The sequence below is a fragment of the Rattus norvegicus genome, chromosome 13 (genome assembly GCF_036323735.1).
Source record: "Rattus norvegicus strain BN/NHsdMcwi chromosome 13, GRCr8, whole genome shotgun sequence".
NCBI classification, from domain to species: domain Eukaryota; kingdom Metazoa; phylum Chordata; class Mammalia; order Rodentia; family Muridae; genus Rattus; species Rattus norvegicus.
Genome location: NC_086031.1, coordinates 105,180,169 through 105,205,362, shown reverse-complemented (window position 1 = coordinate 105,205,362; position 25,194 = coordinate 105,180,169). Strand labels below are relative to the sequence as shown.

Genomic DNA, 25,194 nt, shown 5'->3' with positions numbered 1-25,194 from the left:
ACACTCACACATACTTCAAGCTCAAAGTTAATGTTATATCACAGAGGTTCAACACCATAAACATTTCTTATACATTTGCTTAATCTATCTGTCCCCTTTCTTTAAGGAGCAAATCCCAGGATATGATGTCATTTAACTCTACCAACACATATTCCTTAAAACGCAATAAAAATGCAAATGCAATTAACAAGTCTTTTTTTATTTGTGGATTTTTTACATGTATCCTACAGTCTTGTTTTATATAAGATCATACACTGCAGCTGACAATGTGGTGATTGGACAACCAAGACAAACAGCACTTCCCAGATTGGCTGTAACAATCACCCCACACCATGCTGCTGGTGTGTTCTCCCTCGGCAGGCTTCACCACCACAGCACAGCACCGCACAGCACAGTCTCAGGATGGATGGTTAGACAGCACAGCATTGCTGTCTCAGGGTGGATGGTTAGACAGCACAGCACCGCCGTCTCAGGGTGGATGGTTAGACAGCACAGCACTGCCGTCTCAGGGTGGATGGTTAGACAGCACAGCACTGCTGTCTCAGGGTGGATGGTTAGACAGCACAGCATTGCCGTCTCAGGGTGGATGGTTAGACAGCACAGCATTGCTGTCTCAGGGTGGATGGTTAGACAGCACAGCATTGCTGTCTCAGGGTGGATGGTTAGACAGCACAGCATTGCTGTCTCAGGGTGGATGGTTAGACAGCACAGCACTGCCATCTCAGGGCGGATGGTTAGCTGTGCCAACCATCGGGACAGCTATTCTCTAGACGACAGTGATTCACCCCTACCTCTCAAGCCTCTGCCACACACCTTAAGTTACAATAGGCAAAGCCATCTTCACAGTTACCACAGGTCTGCCAGGAAGGTAACCCTCATTCAGAACTCCTGTTGTAAGTGGGCCCCAAGGGTCCTCGGGGTCCTCCATCGCCCAGCTTCTGCACTCAGGACGAAACACCTCTCAGAGCTTACTACTACTAAGGGGCTGCTTTAAGCCACAGGCTCAAGTCCCATCGGTGTTGCAAGTGTCGGTCACTCCAAACTCCTCTGAGCTGACCTCAGAGCCCATGTGTGACGAGGCCTTTCCCAACCTGACTCCACAGGTCCATCAGAATCTCCTCGGGGATGCCCCCAAGCTCATTCCCCCAACTTGCTGTGTAGCTCTTGCTTCAGTGGGATCCACCATACTGCCACCCAGCCTGCTGTGCTAGCCTTATCTTACTGGGCACTTCTCACTCCAGTGCCAGGAGCAGCCATCTTCTGGAGTCACACAGTGACCTTAGAGCAAGAGCCAGTTCATCCTGAAATGCAGAGCCCAGCCTGCTCTCCCACAAAAGCCACCACCAACAATGCCTTGTTAGCCAAGATTTTGGTCTTTGTACATTACTTAAAAATCCCAACACTGACCCATATAATTATTAACACTAAATCAAATCAAATTTTAACTAAAACGGAATCTAAGTTCCCTAAAGCAGCATCTCCATCAAGACAAACCACGATGTTTATGATCATTAGGACAACGAACAAAAACAACGTGGTTTTTCCAAGTCGCCATCAGTGACTCTGAAGTTTTGTCCTCTGAAAATGGACAAAAGTATAATCACCCAAAAGGGAAACAGACAGCAAGCTCGACGGCCCTGCCTCCCATGCCTTGGGTAAGACACAGAGCAGGCTGTAAGGGGCTGTGTCCAGATCTCAGTGTAAGCTTGCTGACACCACCGAGTCTGACACTCTCTCAGATATACACCGTCCACAACTAGAGCAGCTTACTCTGCTTAGGTCTGTGGTAAGTGACATGGCAACCAATCCTAAGACACACTTTGAACTGGAAGGATCTATTTGGAAATAAGGACTTTAAAAGACACTAACAGTTCCCAGTCCAATTATGTTCAAAGACCTATGAAAGTGAAAACGCAGGCAAGAAATAGAGGGTCTGTGCCCTAGGTTTCCTTTTTAAGGGTATTTCTTGCCCCAGTAATAGCCTTATTTATCTCTCAAAACTTTAAAGCCTCAAATCAACTGCCCATGGAGCAAACCTAAAGCCAGGCCCACTTTCTGTGCGTTCATCTGATAGACTGCCTAGGAATGTACAGAGCCAGCCCAACTCTCAGGCCGCAGGGACCACCTCACAGCCTCACACAGAGAGAGCTGTGCATCAACAAAACCCTTCCTGGGGGTGCCTCGATAGCTGCAAGGCAGCCAAGAGCTGGTGTCATCTGAGGCGGCTGACAGGTCTGTGCGACCGGGAAGTCTTTTCTCCTACTGCCCACTCAAGTGAAGAGGCAGGGAACTCCACCGAGTTCCAGGACACCAGAACGGTACACAGTACCCGTAGAATCCGTTACTGTAAATAAAGTCACCCAGGCACCAGACTGGGACCCAATTGTTGACAACATTGACTTTCAGCTCCCCAACAAACAGCGCTCACATATCGAGATTTATTCTCTTCAGCCGCAGTGGGTAGCACTTTCTCTGGGCGCAGTCTGTGGCTTTCTTTCTCTTTAGCACAATGTTGGAGGCCTTCCTGGCTCCAGTCTCAGTTGGTGTGGATTCTACGTGTGTCCCACACTTGTCAGGCTTGAAATCTGCTCTCCTGCAAAGGCTGGAGAAGACTTCCTGGCTGATCCTCTGCAGTTGGATGACAGGCTGCATCTTTAAGACCTGGGAAAAGCCGTCTCCTTGTTCAATTAACACAGGCAAAGCCTTGGGAAGGAAAATCTCGGGTTGAAAGGTGAATGCAGACATAGGCACACTTCACACAGACATGAACATACTGCGTTTTAATTCTTCAGGTTGAGTCCACTGCTAAGCCCTGTTCCCTGGGGTTACGTGGCTCTGTGTTTTAAAATCCCACCTTAAGGGATCTTAATTAAAAGCTAAGACTTTGAAGATAGGGCTCAGTCCTACGATAGGTGGTAGCAATGTTAAATCTGACAGGAGTAAGAGAAGTTGAGAGACGAGAATCTAGTCTGAGATCTCGCTATTCGATGAGCAAGCTTTTGGCATCCTGATCATTGAGAGAAGGGAGAGGCACATTTTGACTCTGGTGGGTGGGACAGTGAGTGTTTTATACTTTGTCTGAGACTCTCTGCCTAAGACCTCAACCTTGGCCAGCCATGGTGATACATGAACGTAATCCTGGCACTTGGAGATTGAAGCCAGCTTGAAGCCAGCATGTGGAAGGCAGTGAGGCCCTGACCCAAAACAGAAGAACTCAGCTCCACTATCAGAACAGGAAGGAAACAGACAGGCAGGAAGTGAATGGTCCCAAGTTCCTGTAAAACTGTGCTTATAAAACTGAGGCAGGGGGTTGGGGATTTAGCTCAGTGGTAGAGCGCTTGCCTAGGAAGCGCAAGGCCTGGGTTCGGTTCCCAGCTCCCAAAAAAAAAAAAAAAAAAAAAAAAAAAAAAAAAAAAAAAAAAAAAAAACTGAGGCAGGCTGCTGCCTGGCTACCAATTCTTGATCAAGAATAGGATAATAGTAGTAAGTTGATCAATTATCAGGAAAACATAGAATTGATACAAAAAAAAAAAAGACACAGAAAGCAGGCAACAACACTGGGAAGGTTCTGAAGGAGTTTAAAAACAATTTCCATGAACCAGGGATTTGTTTTATGTTTAGGTAAAATAAAAGTCCCAGTGGAAACCATGAATGATGACCCTGAGGCTCCAGATGCAGTAGTGTATCAGAGTGATTAAGAGCAAACTTCCATGCCTGGGGAGCAGCTCAGAGTACAGATGCCCGACCTTGGTTCACACCCAGCACAAACAACAAAAAACAAGATCCAAAGCCAGGCACTGTGGTCTGGCTACTTGGTTGGGCCTCTGTTTTCTCATCTGTAAACTGGGGGTTAGCATACCCACCTTCTATGGTTAGAATGAGGACTACCCAGGACACCACATGCTCCCTAAGCGTTACAAAGAGCATTAACCCAAAGTGTCTGACAAGCTGCCAATACCACTCATAAAGCAGGATCTCACTAGAGAAGCCAGGTAGAACACACAGCTTCCAGGACCTGCAGGCAGAATGTGTGGCACCCAGTAGGCACCTGATAAGTGGAACTCTCAATTCTCCTGCGTGTAACAAATGCCCTCCGGAGCATCCCCTGTGCCCACAGCACTGCTGGTGAGCGCCAATCCTTCTGTGCTCGCAGCTTTACCTTCATGGCCTCACTCATTTCCTTAGCTATGGTTTCTCCACGGCATTTCAGATCTTCCACATGAGAAGCTGCAAGAAACCACCAGACAGCATTTTAGGTGCTCGATCCAATCAGCCAATCAAGAAGACATTTAGATGCAATTTATTAGAACGACTCGTCTTACTCTAATCTAAGAGCTCGGTTAGTTGTGACAGGGTTTTTCTGTGTAGCTAAGGCTCTCCTGGAACCCACTCTGTAGACTGAACTGGCCTTAAGCTCACAGGTTTCTGTGGCCTCTGCCTCCCACGTGGTGGTATTTAAGGTGTGTCTACCCGATCCCCAGCCTCAGAGCCTTGTAATTACTAAAGTCAGTTAATTTATGAAGATAAATGAGAAGTCCAGGAAAACACGGGAGTGTAACGCAGAGGGATGCACTTAAGACCGCCGACCAGATGCTGAGCAGTCGCGGCATTGCCCGGACAGAGAGCGGGCACCACCATCCAGATACAAGTGCTCACAGCTGCAGCCGCTGCCCCTGCACAGCATCGTGGGTTACGACAGTGAAAACCAAAACGTTTTTCTTAAAGGATTCTGAATGTTATAAAATCAAAACACAGCCCAGCGAAATGACTGTGGGCAAAGGAGATTGTGAGGAGGCCTGGGAAGCGGTCAATCCAGGACCCAGGCAAGGCTTGGGGAGAGAGCCTACTTCTCAGAGTTGTGTTCTGACCTTCATGTGCACTCTGTACCGTGTGTAAACTCACACACACACACACACACACACACACACACACACACACACACACACGCAGTAAAAAAGCTCTTAAAGCAAAACATCATCTAAACTTAGAATGTAATCGCTCTGTATTAAGGCCATGTATAGATAGATATCTGGTGGAAAATTCTAGCTTTGGTTGCTAGTACTACAAATTTCTTTTTCCTCTCTTGATGCTTTTCCTGAGTGTGTGTGTGTTTATCTGTGTGTGTGCATGTTCACGTGTGTGTGCATCTGTGAAGTATGCATCTGTGTGTGCACATGCACAGATGCATTGGAAGGACACAGGTCACCATCAGGTGACATCCTCTACCACTCTCCATCTTGCTTCTTCAGACAGTGTCACTGGCTTAGCTAGACTGCCCGTCTAATATGCCCCATGTCTCCGAGTCTCCAGTTTTTAACCTGGGTTCTAAGAACTCAAAGTCAGGTTGAAGCACTTCATGAGTGAGCATCAACCAGGCCTTTTCTGATGCAGCGAGTCTCAGGCTGAAGTAGACGCTGGGTCAGTGCCTTACAGCCACAAGAAGACAAAGAGCAGCAGCGGAGCGGCATGGCTGATGTCAGCCAGCATGATGTCACTCATAACTTAGAAAGAAGCTCACCAAGCTCTCTGTGAAGCTATGATGCACGAAGAGACAATTGGTCATCACAGTGCAGGAGGAGGGCAGACCCACACAGGGCGGACTTCCTGTGCAGTGTGAAAGTAAAGCTGGTTTAAATCCTACGGTTATAACGCTGACATGTGATTGTGGTCTCTGAGGAAGCCACTGCCCTAAAAATTACTCAGAAAATAAAAGTGATATGCTGCAAAAAGGTCAAGTGAACAAAGGAGAAATGGAGGATGTGACTGATGGACAGAAGGATGTGACAGACAGAAGGATGTGACAGACAGAAGGACATGATGGACAAGAAGGACGTGACAGACAGAAGGACATGATGGACAAGAAGGACGTGACAGACAGAGGACGTGATGGACAGAAAGCATGGGGCAAAATACAAACACTGAGGTGGAGCCATGTCCTCCTGTCAGTCACAATGTAACTTCACAGTGTAACTATCAGTGGGTTAAACTTTGCTATTGAAAGGCAGAAATAGGGGCTGGGGATTTAGCTCAGTGGTAGAGCGCTTACCTAGGAAGCGCAAGGCCCTGGGTTCGGTCCCCAGCTCCGGAAAAAAAAAAAAAAAAAAAAAAGAACCGAAAGGCAGAAATAGAAGCTGGCAACTGGATAAAAAGACAAATGATCGATTAGATCACACCACAACTGCTACACAGCTACGGAAGAGCTGAGGGCGAAGGGAAGCGACTGTGTAAGGCCCTGAGTGTTACCGACCCTCCTGCTGCATTAAAGACCCGGTTACAAGAGAACATACTGATAAAAGGAGCAGCTCATCCGGAAGATCAACACCTTACTTCTTTTTAAATTCCAAACAGGTTAGTCTCAGAGACCCACCTGTCTTCCTTCCAAAGGCTGGGATTAGAGGCACCACCACACCTGGCAATCTGACAGCTGTGCACATCAGTACACCACACAGAACCCCAAAGTACCCGACACAGGAGCTGACAAAACCGAAGGAACAGTTTGACAGGAACAGTTGGAGACTTCACACCCATGTGCAATAAAGGACTGAAGAGTATCAGGAAGGAAACGGAGTAATGGACAACACCAACCGGCTCGGCCTCACACTCATGCAGATCATTTCACCAAACACAACAGTACACTATTCCATTGGGCCTAACACATGTATATAGAACATTTCACCAAACTCAACAATACACTATTCTAGTTTGATTTCTGATGCCCTGATAAACATCATTTTTATAGTGGTTTGAATAGGAACAGCCCTCATGAGCTCACATGTGAATGCTTCGTCATGAGGGAATGGTACTACTAGGAAGTGTAGCCCTGGAGTAGATGTGGCTTTGTTGGAGGAAGTGTATCAATTGGGGTGAACTAAATACTCAAGCTAAGCCCAATGTCACTCTTTCTGCTGCCTGTTGATCCAGCTAGAGAACTCTCAGCTCCTTCCCCTACACCATGTCTGCCTTTGAGCCAAGATGCTTCCCATCATGACAATGAACGAAACCTCTGAACCTGTAAGCCAGCCCCAGTTACATGTTTTCCTTAAGAGCTGTTGTGATCATGGGGTCTCTTCACAACAAAAGGAATCCCAACTTAGAAAATTACCAAAACCAACGTGGAGAGGGAAAGGCTATCTCATTTACACAGACAGGTCAGCGTCCAGCACTGAGGGAAGTCAGGGCTGGAGCCCAAGGACTGCCATTAGGGATGTACCGTCCACTAAGCCTGGGCCCTTCTGTATTCTACCAATCAACAATCAAGACAGTGCCACACAGTCATGGCCACAACCAACCTCATCTGGGCAACCTTTTAATTGAGGTGCTGGCTTCCCAGGTAACTCTGGTTGCTTCAAGTTGAGAATAAAAACTGACCAGCACACACGCTGGTCTCAGCGCCACAGGAAGGTGAAGCAGCACCAGCAACACTCGTCAGGCAGAGGAAGAGCCTATGACAACGCTGCACTTACCATGGGCAAAGCCACGCAGTCAGAATACAGCAGTCAGGATACAGCAGTCAGGATACAGCAGTCAGGATACAGCAGTCAGTCAGGATACAGCAGTCAGTCAGGATACAGCAGTCAGTCAGGATACAGCAGTCAGTCAGGATACAGCAGTCAGTCAGGATACAGCAGTCAGTCAGGATACAGCAGTCAGTCAGGATACAGCAGTCAGTCAGGATACAGCAGTCAGGATACAGCAGTCAGGATACAGCAGTCAGGATACAGCAGTCAGGATACAGCAGTCAGAATACAGCAGTCAGGATACAGCAGTCAGGATACAGCAGTCAGGATACAGCAGTCAGAATACAGCCAGCGCTTGCCCAGGACAGGGAGGGAGACGGAAGGACTCGATGGCTGTGGAGCTGCCTTCTGAGTAGTAAACTGCTCTAGAACCCCAGATGCACAACACTGGCTATCAGTGGGTGATGGGCTTTAAAATGCACAATGTGATAAACTTAAAATATTTATTTTATTACTATTTTATTTGTATGTGTGTGAACATGTCTATAGCGGCCAAAGGAGGTTGTCAGATCCCCTGGAGCTGGAGTTAGAGGTTGTGAGCCACCAGACATGGGTGCTTGCTGGAAACCCAACTCTAGCCCTCTTCTAAGAGCAGCAAGTACTCTTAATTGCTACGTCCTCTCTCCAGTCCCTACACACTAAGACTTCTGTGTATGTCTACAACTATGGCTAATTTTGGTTGTCAATTTGAATAGAGTCTGTGAGGGATTTTGCTGATTGGATCACTTGAAGCTGAAGACCCACCCTAAATCTGGACCACCTCTTCTGATGGCAGCCCACATAAAAGAACATGATAAAGGAAGCGTTTGGTCTTTGCCTGCTTGCCTTCATGCTTGCTGGCAAGTTCGTCTATCCTGCTGCTGAGGCATCCCTTCGTTGTTATTGAACCTACTTTTCTGGGATTTCAATTTAGACTGAATACCAGCAGCTCTCTAGAATTTCCCAGGATTCTAGCACCAGATGGGAAATTCCCTGAACAGCTATCTTGAGGTCTTTCTCTTGGGAGTCAGCCATAGTTGAACTACCCAGCCCACAGCCTGAGGGCCATTCTCATAACACTGCCCCTCACTCACGCTCTCATACTGATCCCACTGATTGTTCCCTCAAGACTCTTAATACAGCAGCAAAACATGAGCACCTCTGTGTGCGTTGCTGTTGTTGTTATTATTGGCCAGCTTTCAAGGCTCAGATGAGCCCACTTCAGTGCACTCATATGCATGAGGTACTTCCCTCTCTGCATGAGTAGTAACTTAGAGTTCAAGTAACAGCATGGTGGGTCCAAGATGAAGGTCTTAGGACAAGTCCCTCATGGATGGGCACTTTGTCATGACACTGGGAGAAACAAGTTGAGAGAGAACAGGAAATGGAGAGGCCCATGTCTTGAGGAACTAAAGCTCCTTCAACCAGGTTAATGACCTCAGAAACCACAAGGGATACAATATATGTTTACTGTTTTAAGTTGTTAAATTTTGAGGTAAGTTATTAAGTAACAGGTAACAAATCCAACATTAGATTTCAAATCAATGCATTTAGTCCTAAGTGTAAGTTAAAATTTTCAATGAGTGACTATCTAGAACATTCTAGTAGATCTAGAATGTTCCCCAAAAGCCAATGTGTTAAATGCTTGGTCACCAGGCAAGCCTTCTGGGAGGTCCTCAGGTCTCTGGGGATGTTTTCAATATATCTTGTTCCTCACTTTACTCTCTCCCAGATAAAATACTTCTGAACTTAAAGACATAGGCTCAATTGTTGACCTGAAGAAACACAACAGACTACTTCCCTTATGATTCCAGGTTACTCTGTTGTCTTTCCAGTATTCATGAAAACACGGTAAGACACGCTTGAACAGAGTTTAAAATGTTTGCCATCTGTATCTAGCCATCACACTTCTGTATCTTGATGGTGGCTTTCTAATATGTATGTATATATGTACGTATGTATGAATGCACGCATGATTTCATCAAGTTGTGTACTGCACATTACTCTGCATCACACACACACTCACACACACTCACACACACTCACACTCACTCACACACACACTCACACTCACTCACACACACACTCACTCACACACTCACACTCACTCACACTCACACACACGGAACAGTGAATCTTACCTCCATGTGTGAACAGGCAGACATAGTCTTCATCACACACACACACACACACACACACTCACACTCACTCACACTCACACACACGGAACAGTGAATCTTACCTCCATGTGTGAACAGGCAGACATAGTCTTCATCACACACACACACTCACACACACACACACACTCACACACACACACACACACACACACACACTCACGGAACAGTGATTCTTACCTCCATGTGTGAACAGGCAGACACAGTCTTCATCTCACACACACTCACACACACTCTCACACACACACACACACACACACTCACACTCACACACACACACACACACACGGAACAGTGAATCTTACCTCCATGTGTGAACAGGCAGACACAGTCTTCATAACTCTAGCTTTTACAAGCAGCTGCAGCTATGGTCCTTGACCTGTGACCTCCTGTGACCTCCTGTGACCCCCTTCTCGAGGCTTCTCACAGATTATGTTCTGTCTATGCCTAATACAAACAATTCCTAGAATACCTAAGCACCTCTTGGTTTTTGCTTTCCCACTGCTGAACAATGGCTGTTTCATCTGTTGTACAAACAGTGAGAACATGGAAGTCCAAGGGTGGTTTGGGCTTGTGTGTGAAACGGAGGTAGGCTGAAGGCTTGCACACTTACAAATGGACTTTCACACCCAAGTGTGTGACAGGATATTCTAATGGTGGGCCAGACACATGAGACATTCAGTATTCCTGCAGGGCTTACCTCCAAGCATCCTCCAAGCTCTTCAGAAGGGCCACTAGAGGGCAGTGTGGACAACAATGAGAAGCCTAGAATATCCCTAAGCAAAGAGAACTTCCTGGGAAGAAGCCCGGCTTCTCTAATCCTGGGATTTTTGGTGGTGATCACAGAACCTTAGAGTAGTTGCTCTAAAGCTATGACAGGATTCAGCCATGAGAGAGGACACGTCCTTAATCAAAGAGGCTGACATCAGCTCACAGGAGAACTCTATAACAGAGAATTAGCCTTAAACAGGGATCTGATGCCAAATGGAACAGGGAGTTCCAGGTTGGAGGCAGACAGACAGAATACACTCTACCCACATAAGGAAATACATCAGAAACAGGAGAAAACAGGAAGCAGGAAGCCTAGTGATCAGGGGAAGAGTGAGGAAATTCCCAGGATGGTGTGAAAAGGACAGACAGGACAACAGCTTGCTGCAGGCAGGGGAGCTGGTCAAGAGTGAACAGGAAGGCAGAGGTGAGAACAAGACTGATGGATAACCTCAAGGGTGTACTACACCCAGGAATTTATAACTCTGAGACAATCAGAGATATATAGGACAGAGCAGAGAGAGGGGGGCAAATGTCCCAGTAGAAGGGATGCAGGACAGCTGGGACTCCATAGAGACCTTGTCTCAAAAACAGAACACAACGAGAGTAAAGGCTGCTGATACAAGTGAGCCCTGCCTGTGAGGAGCCTGCCTGTCACAGTAATGAGGAGTCTGCCTGTCACAGTAATGAGGAGGCTGCCTGTCACAGCGGTGAGGAGCCTGCCTGTCACAGTAGTGAGGAGTCTGCCTGTCACAGTAATGAGGAGCCTGCCTGTCACAGCAGTGAGGAGCCTGCCTGTCACAGCAGTGAGGAGTCTGCCTGTCACAGTAATGAGGAGCCTGCCTGTCACAGTAATGAGGAGCCTGCCTGTCACAGCAGTGAGGAGTCTGCCTGTCACAGTAATGAGGAGCCTGCCTGTCACAGTAATGAGGAGTCTGCCTGTCACAGTAATGAGGAGGCTGCCTGTCACAGCGGTGAGGAGCCTGCCTGTCACAGTAGTGAGGAGTCTGCCTGTCACAGTAATGAGGAGCCTGCCTGTCACAGCAGTGAGGAGCCTGCCTGTCACAGCAGTGAGGAGTCTGCCTGTCACAGTAATGAGGAGCCTGCCTGTCACAGTAATGAGGAGCCTGCCTGTCACAGCAGTGAGGAGTCTGCCTGTCACAGTAATGAGGAGGCTGCCTGTCACAGCAGTGAGGAGTCTGCCTGTCACAGTAATGAGGAGTCTGCCTGTCACAGTAATGAGGAGCCTGCCTGTCACAGCGGTGAGGAGCCTGCCTGTCACAGTAGTGAGGAGTCTGCCTGTCACAGTAATGAGGAGCCTGCCTGTCACAGCAGTGAGGAGCCTGCCTGTCACAGCAGTGAGGAGTCTGCCTGTCACAGTAATGAGGAGCCTGCCTGTCACAGTAATGAGGAGCCTGCCTGTCACAGCAGTGAGGAGTCTGCCTGTCACAGCAGTGAGGAGTCTGCCTGTCACAGTAATGAGGAGGCTGCCTGTCACAGTAATGAGGAGTCTGCCTGTCACAGTAATGAGGAGCCTGCCTGTCACAGCGGTGAGGAGCCTGCCTGTCACAGTAGTGAGGAGTCTGCCTGTCACAGTAATGAGGAGCCTGCCTGTCACAGCAGTGAGGAGCCTGCCTGTCACAGCAGTGAGGAGTCTGCCTGTCACAGTAATGAGGAGCCTGCCTGTCACAGTAATGAGGAGCCTGCCTGTCACAGCGGTGAGGAGCCTGCCTGTCACACAGCGGTGAGGAGTCTACCTGTCACAGTGTTTAGGCACCCAGAAGGACAGACACGCCCTGAAGCCTGTATGGGCTGCTGTGCTCACCACACACCCTGTCCTTCTCACACCATTTCAGAGCAGGCCTCACAGTCTCCTTTTACAAATAACCCAGGAAAGGGAACTGCAGCGGGATAGAATGAGAATTTACATCTTTAGAATTCAATGTACTCTCCATCATCTCACTGCTGGAAATCACATACTGCCTTCCTGAAAGAGGATTCACAACTGGGCAAAACAGCTCCAGCATGAAAGTTTCTTGAAATAAAAAAATACGGTGATACTGTTCTATAATTCAATGTCTAACTATGAATTTATAATACCTCTTCTTTTTAATTAAGTAAGCTAAATAATTCCTATTCAAGCCTGACATGTATCTGCCGCCCGTGGCGGTGCTCGCCTTTAACCCCGACACTTGGGAAACAGAGCAGATGGAGCGCTCTATGTCTGAGATCAGCCTGGTCTGCACAGTGAATTCCAGGCCAGCCAGGGACACATGGTGTCTCAGAAACAAATATGAAAGAAAGACCAGACCAAACCCAAGTAATCCATAATTCCAGCAACAGAACTAAACAACAACTTTTTAACGATGAAGACAAAAGGGGAAGACAACACACACACAGAGACACACACACAGACACACACAGACACAGACACACACACACAGACACACACACACAGACACACACACACACAGACACACACACACACACAGACACACACACAGACACACACACACACAGACACACACACACACACACACAGACACACACACACACAATCTCTACAAGTTGAGCGAGGTGACAGACACCTGTGACCGCAAGACTCAGAAGGCACGTGCTTTAGGACAACACATTCCAGGTCATCCTGCACTCTACAGCAAGACCCTGTCTAAAAACGAAACTTGAAACTAAACTCATTAAACATGTGGATATACATACAAATTACACATACATACAAATGTATGTATAATATACATACTATACATACATACAAATTATTTTCTTGGCTGGCCAGAGTTCAGCAGGAAAAGGCACTTGACCCCAATCTTGACGACCTGAGCTTGATTCCTGGAAACCACGTGGTACAGAGAACTGACCTCTTCAAGTTGTCCTCTGACCTGCACACACATGCTATAGCATGCACATGTATGTGCAAAGACTCCCAGAATAAATTAGTACAAAATTTTAAAAAGTTAAAACATTTTCTACCACAAATATTTGCTAAAGAAATTCCAGAGCAGTAAGCTTTTGTGGCCTCCCTCGCCATGACACTGAGCAAGTCTGTCCTGATCCATAACTGAGAAGAGCACAGAAGCACTCCAAGTACATCTGTCAGCCTTTGGAGGTCTCAGTGCCCACGGCAGGCCCATAAGGCCATGCAGGACCAGGGATGGGCTCCCCTAGAAGTGTTCTCTAGGCTCCTCCTCCACACACTCAAGGACATCTGTATGATACCAACATGTACCACTCTTAGCAATGTCAACAAAAAGTTCCTAAAAGAGCCACCTCTCACAGGGAGCCTTCTCAAGGGTGACTGGCTTACCAAGTACACTGGGGAGGGGATAAAGTGTTTCAAGGTCAGAGCCTAAATGTCTGAGACACCTCTCCTGCTCTTCCCAGCCCTCCTTTGTAAGTGACCGAACATCTTTGTGACCCGTAGATAAATCCTTTAGAATGTATAGACCCCAGTTTCTCTCCACTGGAAAGCTGAATCTTTGGTCAGAGAGTGGTTGAGGCGTTTCTGTAGCCCCTAGCGACGCTTCCGCTGATGCACTTTGAATGTGTCCATCTCAGCTTATGATTTTCTGTTGTTAGCAGAAAAGGCTGTAAAACTGTCACATCACAGCATGAACTTTGCAGTAACCCTCAATCTGTACTCCCTGGCCACAGTCATATTTATCTTCAAAATAAACTCTCTTCCTCCTTAAAGTCCCATAGCCCAGACTCACAGGTAAACTCTGACACGGATGCTAACACCTGTTCTTATCTATGCACAGACTGCTCAGACAGTATTGCCAGGAAACAAGACGGGCTGCCTGAACTTGCAGGGCCTGCCCAGAACTCAGGAGTCCACTCCAGAACAGCCTGCGACACCTCGGCCATCACTGCTGTGTGATGTGAGCAGTGGGAAAGAGCTCTCCACGTGGGGACTTTACACTAAGGACTATTCTGGGCTGCTCTGACAAATGAGAACCACACCTCACCTTGCTGGTGAACAGTCAGTAGATGGGGGAGGGGCATTGCCCTTAAAAACGTGGAAGTTCAGTGGCCTGAGAACAAGCTCCCTGGCCACCCGTCCTCTAAAGCAGAGGGAAATGAAAAGGAGGAAGTGAAAGCCTGGGCAATGCACCCAGTTTGCTTCTGGATCACTGCACGGACTGGACAGGGGACCATGAGCCCCCAAAGCCCGCAGGTTCAGCAGAAACTCGCCAGCTGAGAGCTTCCCATCTGCTTCCCATGTGGCTCCTAAGCAAGCAGACATGCTCAGGGGACACGGTTCGCATTGGTTTCCAAGGACTGAGGAAGGAGGGAAATCAGCATTCCTGTGACCGACAGAAACAGGTAACTGATCTGTGACCCCAGCCAGGCACCTCATGACATGCAGTACCACGGTGACATGCAATACCACGGTGACATGCAATATCACGGTGACATGCAGTACCACGGTGTCATGCAGTACCACGGTGTCATGCAGTACCACGGTGTCATGCAGTACCACGGTGTCATGCAGTACCACGGTGACATGCAGTACCAAGGTGTCATGCCAGTCTCCTAAGTTTTTATGTGGCCTCGGCCAAGAGTCTGATCTTATTTCTCATCTTTTTTGATCCGTGGACTCGAGTTCATTCCTTGGGAGATTGGCTTAGGCTCTTCTGCTCTAGGGCTCCCTCCCTCTTGAGTGTAACCACATACCCTCCTATCTACTCACGCCACAGAAGCTCCCTCCCACCTGAACACACTGCCCCTGATGTCATGCTGCCCACCCAGCGACCGTGGTACAGCCCACAAGCTGCTTGAGTCGCTCTTGGTCACAGAGGACCGAACCGGTACAGCCCGATGAGGACTGGGGACAGCAGCTACAATCCCTGGAAAGTGAGGGAGCAGACATGCCTCGGCAGGCCAGGATGGGGGACCATCAGCTTCCCTTCTTACCATCAAAGTCTGCGATAAGCCACACTGGAAGTGCAGGGAGAGAAGTAACACCTCAGCCTGCACCACGTGCCTACTCACGGCCGGGTGGCCAGATGTACTATCTGCAGTACCAGATGCACTATCTGCAGTACCGGACGCACTATGTGCAATGCCGGATGCACTATGTGCAGTACCGGGTGCACTAGCTGCAGTACCAGAGTGTGCAGACCCTCTGCCGCCGGCGTGCGTAGGGCCCTTGTTGTGGGCTGCTCCTGACTAGGTGAAGGCAGCACCAACCGGAGGCAGGAAGCAGAGAGAAGAGGCAGAGCAATGGTCACAAGAGAAGTCAGTCCAGGGGGCTTTCAGACAAAGTTCTAAACATTCGAGGAAAGGAAGGCCATAGGAGGTAATCAGTACAGCTAATGTGAGAGGGAGGAGTTTACTGCAGACATGATGTAGTAACCAAGATACCCAGATCCTCAGAGCTGAAGGAACTCGGGCTATAGCGATGGCTCGTGGGGGAAATGACTCCTAGGCAGGCATGAGGCCTGCGTGAGGGTCCCCAGCACTGATGGAAAAGCTGTGCAGTAGCACCTGTTTGCAACCCCAGCACTGGGGAGACAGGACAGGAAGGGTCCTGGGAGCTCCTTGGTTAGTCTGACCAAACAGTGCGTTATCAGTGTGTGGTAAGTCTGACCAGGGTGTCCTAAGGGACCCTGACACAGGCTGACACGGACAATCTCTCTCTCTCATGAGGTGACAGTGTGAACAGATAAAGTGAGGGAGAGGCTCAGGCAGGTAGCTTCACACACAGGCCCAGTACGTGCTTGGTACAACTAGAGCAGTGTGTAGCATGTAAAAGTCAGGCTTCTGTGAGAAAGGTTTACGGGGGTGAATCACCAGGCCAAGAAGAGCCACACACAAAGATGTGCAGCTCGAGAACTCCATCACAACAGTCACTGTTTACAAAGAACCAGGACGGGGCCTGGAGAGAACTCAGCAGCTACGAGCGCCAGCTGCGCTTGCAGAGAACTGAGTTCAAGTCTCAGCATCCACACTGGGCAGCTCACAGCCACCTACCTGTAAGACAGCTCCAGGACCCCAACGCCTCAGGCCTCCTTGGGCCTCGTGCACATTCCCCCCCACACGTACATAATTTTAAAACATAACTTAAGAAATCTTTAAAGAAATTTAAAGAATTTAAAGAAAGATAATGAAGGATAATGTTCAATATATTCAACATGATGAAAGCAGACAGAATTGAAGAGCAAAGCTGAAATGGCTGGGCTGCTCCACACAGCCCTTACCTAAGGTGCTACAGAAGTACAGGCACGAAGTAAACCCAGGGAGAGGCGTAAAATTACACAAGAGTTCTTTCAGAACTTTGAAATTTTGATATATTTATCTAATTAATCAGCAAGTATAAAAGAGTAGCTACTGAGTAGGACTCGGTGGTTCATATCTATAATCCCAGCACTCGGGAGGTAGAGGCAGGAGGATTGTGAGTTCAAGGATAGCCTGGGCCACATAAAACAAAAACAAACCAAAACCAAATAAAAAGCCCACTCAGTGGTGAGCACTTGTCCAGCAGGGACAGGGCCTATGTTCTATTCTCATCGGGACAATAAAAGTGTGAATTTTATCATTTTAACAGGAAGAACTAAAATTGACAGTAAAAACAGAGAACTGGGAGTGGGGGTGTGCGTACTCAATGGGCAGAGGGCACAAAGGTCTATTTCTTGCTCAAAAAGAGTCTCACAGAACTGGATAAAGTTGGATAACTTCACTAGAGCAGTAACAATTTTACAGGAGACCTTAAAGGAACAGAACCACAGTATGCCACTTCAAACTGGGAGCCAGACAGAAAGAGACTAAAGGACACTGACTCCACACAACAGAAGGCAGCAAAGGCAGGCTTGCCGCAAGAGGACTGGGAACCAGGAAATGAGCAAGTTCTGCAGGACAAGATTACAGTCTGCTTCTGAAATGGGACTTACAAACTGTGGCCTTAACGGCATTTAGCAAAACTTACTGAGCTCAGTGTACCCAAGAAGATTAATGTAACAAGAAATGTACAAAACCAGGCAGAGCACATTAGAGGTAAAACCTCAAGTTGTGAAAACAAAACACACTACATGGAAGAGCCCTCCAGCGGAGCAGGAGGAAGAGCGGTGCCTGGAGGAGCAGACGCAGCCGTGCAGCCTCGCTTGCCCTGCAGCATCTGATCCTGAGCCTGTACCCTCGAGGGGGGAGTGCGAGGAACGTCAGACTGTTGTGAAGTCTCAAAACAAGTGCCAGGCACTGACGGTAGAGGAGAGGACACGCAGCGAGGAGCTCACAGGGGTGCCTTCATCTTCAAAACATTCTGAGACTGCTTACCTGGGTCAGGGTCACATTTCAGGTCCAGGGGAGGCACGACAGGGTGATACTGCTTCTAAACACAGCACAAATTAAAACATTTAGTTTAGACACATAATGCCTCAGATAGCTAAGCGTCTCTTTCAGCTGGTGTGAGCACACAGTCAACAGTGCTGCTTCAAGGTTTTTCTCTGTTTAGCCCCTGAAGGCTGTGGGGCAAATGTCCTAAGGTTTGAAAACCTTCAGTGTACTGCCCTCTGCTGCACACAGTGAAAAACAGCACTGTGAAGATCGCAGTCAGGAAACAAGGGAAGGCTGTTCTAAAGTACAGGGTCAGTGTGGTGACCTTCACTCAGGATCAGTATTTGGAACTCACAATTCCTATTTCCACAGAAGCTTTAAAAAGTGGCTGAACTACCATAGCAACCCTTTACTCTCCACACCAAGGCGCACAAGAACAGCTGGACATGCCACAGTCAGGCGAAAGCAAAAGGGAAACGTTCCTTCTTGCTGTTACCCAGTGACAAGGGCACACGAACGCTCTCCAGTCCTGTCCCTCCACCTTGGCCTGACTGACTAGTTTCAGGGTTCTCTTTAGGGAGGGCAGGGAGCTAACTTAGAGAGAGGCACAGCACAGTCAATGCCCGGCAAGCATTTTTCCCTGCAGTGTGGGAAGGGCTTCCTTTAAGGCCAGTGTGTGAGAGAGGGATGTCCTCAAGGACTTCTTCTTCCCATCACAACAAGATTCACAATGTTTAGATCGAGTGCAGGCCTCTAATGCCCCAAAACGTTACTGAGGAAGACACGAGGGTCACATTCACAGTCTGCTGACTCAAAACAATAAAGGCAAAGACGACAGCCGACCTAAAAGCTGCACGTGGTCATTTCACGGGGCAATGGCACCCCAGCAAATCTCCTCAGTGTTTGCCTCAGTCTAAACTGCCTCAGGTCTACACTACCTCTGACCCTGCCTCATTTGCATTCGTTCCAGTTTGAATAAATCTGAGGAGTTGGCATGAGAGAGGCATGGTGACTGACTGATCCCAGCTCATGAGAGGTGGAGGTTGGAAGACCGGCCTGCACTATATGGAAGGTAAGTAAACTAATTCTTTACTGTGGTAAAATACTATGTAAAGATTTACATATAAACGTCTCACCAGACTCGCATGCTGTGCTTTCAAGGTTTTGACAATGCTCTCCAGGATCCTTCTGGGATACTGCCTCCGTTTTGTCGACACATCTACTATGAGCTCATCAAATTCATCTTCAAGCACTTTGATGTCAGAATCTACTTCAGACAAAGTCCATATTAGTGTGGAAATATGATATAAACATAATTCACAGAATAATTAAAGAGAACAAACACGGCAGACTAATGAAGCCCTCTCATCTCCACACTGATCATCAAGCGCTTCCAGAAAACACAAAGCACGCAGCATGGTCCCAAGAAACAGACACTGGATAAATGCAACAGGGGCATAGAGATGAAGGAGACAGAACAAGGAGACAGGATCAGTGGGAGCTACGGAAACAGCATTCAGGTCTGATGCAGGTGCGAACAAAGGCACTGGGTGGAAACACTCAGGGAGAAGTACCTGTGGGAGGAAACTTTAATGACACAGAGCCTTGCAAACAGAAGCGGCGTGAATAGATTACAGGGAAAAGGGCAGAGGTGCACTCAGTGCCAGAGCATGTGCTTACAACAGGCAGGGCCTGGGCCAGTCCTCCGCCCTTCCCCACCAATAATTAAACTGTAAAAGGCATCTCATACCATGGACAGAGTCACTCTATTTTGTGCCAACCCAACCTGTGACAGCAGTGAGAAGGGCGCCCCTGTGAGACCTGACTCCCCTGGGCAGGGAAAGGAAAGACATGGTGACTTGGGGGACTCTCTCAGACTTCGGTGGCAACTGTTTTCTCAGGTCTTCCCTCCGTTGCAGACAGTGTTTTTGAGCTCAAGCACAGGGAATGACTGCCAGGGATCTGTTACCAGTGTGTAAATCTGGACTCAGAAGGTCTAGGATAGGGCGCAGAAACAAAGCATCCTGGAAGAAGTGACTGCGGACAGACGCAGTTGGCCTCATTTAAAAAAAAACAAAAAACAAACTTCAGAGTAAAGATACTGGCATGGGGAAGGGAGCTCAGTGGTGAGAGCTCTGCCTGGCATTGGCAAGGTCTGCACTCAGTCCCCAGTACTGAAACTGTTATGAGCACTGAAGACCCAAGTCCTCTGTTCAGTGGCTCACACCAGGAGCTCTCCTGGGCAGTCGAGGCTAATCTCAATGACTAAAGCTTTACTAGGTCGAAGGCTGAGGATGGCACATTTTCTGAAACGTTCCGACAGCTGGCTGGTATACGTATGTCAGCATTCGCTCGTCAGAGTTAGACTCAGGCTGTGTAGTGGGTGCAGTCTCTCACTCCTGTAGCAAATGCTCATCGAGTCTACTCAGCGGCTTCTTGGGAGGATGTCTAAGGAGGTGTGTGGGACTCTCTGAAATAAGGGGCTGTACGTTTTACTGTGTCCGTTTGAAAAGTGATGTCACCAGCCTGCAAAGAACAGCACAGTTTTATAAAAGCTGTTTTTATGATGGGGAGGGCACACGCACCACAGCATGCTCTGCATGTAGAGTGTTATGAGCGACTGAGGCAGTTCTTCTACAGGAGCTCCCAGGGAGGGTACTTCTCCCTGCTGAGCCAGCTCATCTACACAGTAACCTCCCATGCAGGGAAAGGTTTCTTAGCGCCACCCAGGGGCAGAATCTGCAAAGCTGAAACATTCGAACAAATGTACAAAAGCTTGATGGGTGATATCTCACTGAAAGACACCCTCTGCTCTTAAGGAACCATCTACACGCTTGCCTGACTGAACTGACAGACGAGAGGAAAGAAGCTGCTTCTCACAGAGTCTACCCATTCTTTCCAGAGTGTTATCGAGGGCAGAAACTGGGAAATCTCAATAAACAAAACCAATGAAACCTCTGTCTAGCCCAGTCGGGGGCACATCTTTAATCCCAGTGCTCAAGAGGCAGAGGCGGTTGAGCCTCTTGATCTGAGTTTGAGGCCAGCTCTACAGAGCATGTTCCAGGACCACCAGGCTCCACAGAGAAACCCTGCCTCCAAAACATGAAAAGACAGCAAAAACCAATCTGCTCCTTCGCTCCTGTGAAGCCTCTGTTCTGCTTCTGTACCTGTGTCTGCCTAGAAGCAAAGCCTAGTAAGTCTGTTCACACAGTTCTTACAATTCTCACCTGGGACGGGTAAACAGATAGCAGGCACAGTACTCACCTGGTTTAAGTGAGACATACACACACACACACACCCCAAAAAGACCAAACCCCCCAAAACAAAACCTCCCATAACTCCTCCAAGACCACATGATAAAGTACACATCCCTTTGTACTGTGTCACCTTTGACACACTTGCTGTTATTTTTCCCACACACATCACTGCCTTGTGCCTCGTTCCCTGACACTTTGCATCAGATAAAGATCCCTGCAGAGCTGTGTGGTGTGGGAACTGTTCCTGCCTGGTTTTTATATACTCTACTAATCAACAATTATTGCTTTAATATTTCACAAAACCGAAGCTGGTGGTTTTATCCTTTTATTCTGTAAACCCAAAGTCTTGGTTTTGGTAATTCTGAATAGACAGCTAACAAACAAGAAAATCTTCTGGGCACAGCACTCTGCCATTGTTGAGAAGAAAAGCTGTGAGCACAGAGAGTTGCTGGTGTGCCTGTAACCAGCTCATACGACGGGCGACGTGAACACGGCAGTGAGTGCTAGTGTTGATCCTGGTCAGCCCTGAGTAATGTGGCTTGTCAGGAGATCCCTGCTCTGGACAGCATGGCGGGCACAGGGACATGTGCCTCTTTTCTCAGACCGATTCTTCCCTTCTATTGCTGTTTCCTTCCTATTCTGACTTCTGTTTTTATTAACACTTTGCCTTCTTTAGGCATGTCAGCAAGGTACAATCATGTCTAAGTTGGGTGTAGGGGCCTTTTAATTCCAGGATTTGGTTGGCAGAGGCAGATAGATCTCTGAGTTCAAGGCCAGCCTGGACTACTGAGTTCCAGAAGAGCCAAGATGACAGAGATGTTGTGGTTTGCCCTGGAGTAATCCCTTTTTGATGATAATTCCACTGCCCCAAGGACAGCTGCCTAGTCACTACTCAGGAATCAGGTGACTTCACCAAAACCTCCCCATTGAATTTGTCAAATACAGGTGAGGGGCAGGTACAAAATAGAAGGAGGCCTGTCATTGGAGGAGAAGGAAGGATGGGTGGGAGAGAAGTCTGAAGGAAGAGGAGGAGACTGGAACAAAAAGGAGGGAGACAGGAGAGAAGCCATGGCAGGACAATGGAGGCTGACGTAAAGATTCCGCTCTCTGAGTACTTACAGGTTGTTAATAATGTTCTCAAGGGATGGATGGTACCGGGCTTTGTATGTTTAAGTGGGCAATTATATCTTATCAATTGGGTCAAAGATTATTGTGTTGTGTGCTCTTTTATGTGAGGGTTTCAGTGTAAGAAAGTGTGCGGCGGCAGGAGACACTGGGCCACCGAGGAGTTGGGATGTGTTTCCACCAAGATATCTAGCAGATATCTTGGGGCACTGCGGTGCTGGACCCAGTGAGGTAAAAGACAACAACACAGAGAAGCCCTGTATCAAACAAGACAAAAATAAAGTATGATTGTTTGGAGTAAGGAAGCATTCTTAAGAAGCTGAGATGGTTTGTATAGGCTTGGCCCAGGGAGTGACACATTAGGAGGTGTGGAATAGGTGTGTCACTGTGGATGTGGGCTTTATTTCCTTTGTCCTAGCTGCCTGGAAGCCAGTCTTCTGCTAGTTGCCTTCAGAAAAAGAGGTGGAATTCTCAGCTTCTCCAGCCCCATGTCTGCCTGGACATTGCCATGCTCCTGCCTCGATGATAATGGACTGAATCTCGGGACCTGTAAGCCAGCCCCAATTAAATGTTGTCCTTTATAAAAGTTGCCTCGGTCCTGGTGTCTGTTCACAGCAGTAAAACCCTAACTGAGATGGAGGTTATCTTCAAATGTGTGACATCCTCTGCATGATAATGCATATGGTTTTAAACTTAACTTTAAATATAAAACACTTCATTATCCTTTCTAAGTATTATCTAAGCAATGCAAACATACAACGGGCTTTATAGGGGAACTCAGGGATTTTTCTGGACCTGTTTCTTTAATTGGGGACAATTGTACAATACCCTCCAAGAGCCCACTGCCCAAAGCATCTAAGGGACAGGTGAGAGACCTTTAGGAAGTCATACACCATACAAGGTAGATCAAGGTACCCACTGAGTTTCTCTTGGGCTATGACTTCAATAATCTACATTACTTTCTTCTTATTCCATAATAATTGTCTTTTAAAATAAATGACAGAGGCCATGAGATGGCTCAGCAAGGAGGAGTGCTCACTGCCAAGTCCAAGTCCCTGAAGCCCACATGGCAGAAAGATCAGAACAGCTCCCGAAAGAAAGCTGTCCTCTGGCCTCCAGCTGTGCCTGTGATATGTACGTCCCACCCAATGAACCTTTATAAAAAGAGTGGGTGTCTTAGTCACTGTTCTACTGCTGTGAAGAGGCATCATGGCAAATGATATAGCAGAGAGGTATCCTGGTAAGGAGATCCACTTAGTCACACCACACAACAAACCTCACACAAGAGATTTATTGAAAGGAAAAGCACAGGAGGGAAGCAGCGAAGAACTGAGCAGGAGGCTTTATGTAGGGTTTCTGGCCGGGGAAAGGCATGAAGGTTCCTAGGGTGCCTGTGAATGGAGGGACTATGTGGGGCACAGTCTTTTGAGCAAAGTCAGGGACTAGTGGGCTTTCTTTCTCTATATGATGGGGCCTGTCCACTCTCTGGTACCTCAAGGGGTTTACAATCATGACTAAGGCAACTCTTATAAAAACTTAGTCTGTTATCATCATGGTGGGGAGCATGGTGGCATGAAAGGCACTGGAGTAACTGAGATCTACAGTTGGATCCACAAGGGGAAGAGGGTCCCACAAGATAAGAGAGACAGAGTTAGACAGAGACAGACAGAGTTAAACAGACAGAATTAAGACAGACACAGAGAGAGACAGACAGACTGAGACAGGGCATGGGAAACCTCAAAGTTCACCCAGGTGATAGACACACTTCTTCCAACAAGGCCACACCTCCTCAAATAGTGCCCTTCCCTGCTGACAGTGAAGTCGGAAGAGATGGGCCCAGGGAGGCCATTCTTATTCAAACACACAGACAAAGAGAACAGGATTTGTAAAGTAGCATCCAAAATAAAGACAGCCTCAGAAATTTAACCACGGAAGAAAAACTCAAATCACATACCCATAAAACAATGATCTGTAGCTTCCTCCCAGACCTGTCCGTTAATGCTGACATTCTCCTGCACAGCCGACTCAAAAGTCTGCAATAAATCCAAATAAATCCACAGCAGCCAAGTCAGCAAAAGTGACTCGAATACAGAATTCAAACAAGTTACAAACAAGAATGGACTGTCTGTGGACTAGAATGGGAAGAGTGGGAAAACTATTAGGAGGGGGGCTAAATACCATAGCACACAGTAATGACTGCCCTGGCTCTATCTGTAACACCATCAGCATGACCATATAAGCAACAAACAACAGAGAGTGGTAAACTCTGAAGAAGTGCAGAATGCTCTCCAAAATAGTAAGTTATTTCCAGAAGGGGTTCAGGTCGAATGGGGACATCAAAGAGGACTAGAGGACTTAACATACAAAATTGTTTGAAAATGTTTTCAACGGGTATGCCTTCTGTATGACTAAAATATAAGTATAAATAAATGTTTGATAACTGTGAGCTACAGTACATATAGTACATATTCTATACACTTAAACTACGGCTAGTACCAAAAGAGATGTTTTGTAAAGCATAAGCCATCAGATTTGAAAGCTTACAATGGAAGCAAAATGTGATGTCTTGCTTATACATATAGTGCTTTACATTTTCAAGCTAATACCGCCTGTTTCTTAAGATTACATACATGTTCTCCCTGTATGCCCCGGGATAGGAAGCACACAGGTTGCACTAGCATCTTAGTTGACTTCCCTGGCATTTCCCAGGCCAGTCTGGGACATCATTCCATCTGCGGAGGCCTGACACCGGCCCAAGCCAGAGCCAGGCTGAGTGGGATGAGGACTAGGAAAGAGGCATCCGTACCCACTGCGCGTCCCGCACGGCGAGCTCGCGGACGTCCTCCGGCAGCGCGGCCCCGAGCTCCTGCACAAAACGACCGCACATCTCCATCACTTCCACCACGGCCCTCTTTAAGGTGCAGCGCACTCGGAAGTCCTCTAGGGGAGAGGCTGCTGCCGTGGCCTGGGAATCTAAGGCGGCCTGGGCATCTTGATCCTGCGGGGCGGAGACAAGTACTGTTTCAGGAACACCCGCCATCTTCCAGGTTTAAACTAAGGCGGGATTGCTGAGACCGGAAG

General features: G+C 47.8%; 1 protein-coding gene across 3 annotated transcripts in view; it reads right to left on the bottom strand.

Annotated features, from left to right (window-relative positions):
- Positions 1-183: 183 nt before the first annotated feature.
- The window catches only part of Nsl1 (NSL1 component of MIS12 kinetochore complex), a 29,017-nt gene continuing 4,006 nt past the window's right edge, over positions 184-25,194 (bottom strand). The window contains exons 2-7 of one of the 3 annotated variants that reach the window (XM_063272553.1): positions 24,920-25,111; positions 24,068-24,146; positions 18,868-19,001; positions 17,732-17,786; positions 4,160-4,227; positions 184-2,703 (exon numbers count right to left, since the gene is read on the bottom strand). In XM_063272553.1, the coding sequence (XP_063128623.1) occupies positions 2,425-2,703; positions 4,160-4,227; positions 17,732-17,786; positions 18,868-19,001; positions 24,068-24,146; positions 24,920-25,006 (702 nt within the window). In that variant the 5' untranslated portion in view covers positions 25,007-25,111 and the 3' untranslated portion in view covers positions 184-2,424. Of the gene's footprint in view, positions 2,704-4,159; positions 4,228-17,731; positions 17,787-18,867; positions 19,002-24,067; positions 24,147-24,919; positions 25,179-25,194 lie in introns of those variants that run through there. The other 2 variants (XM_006250488.4, NM_001109083.1) reach the window with 2 other exon arrangements.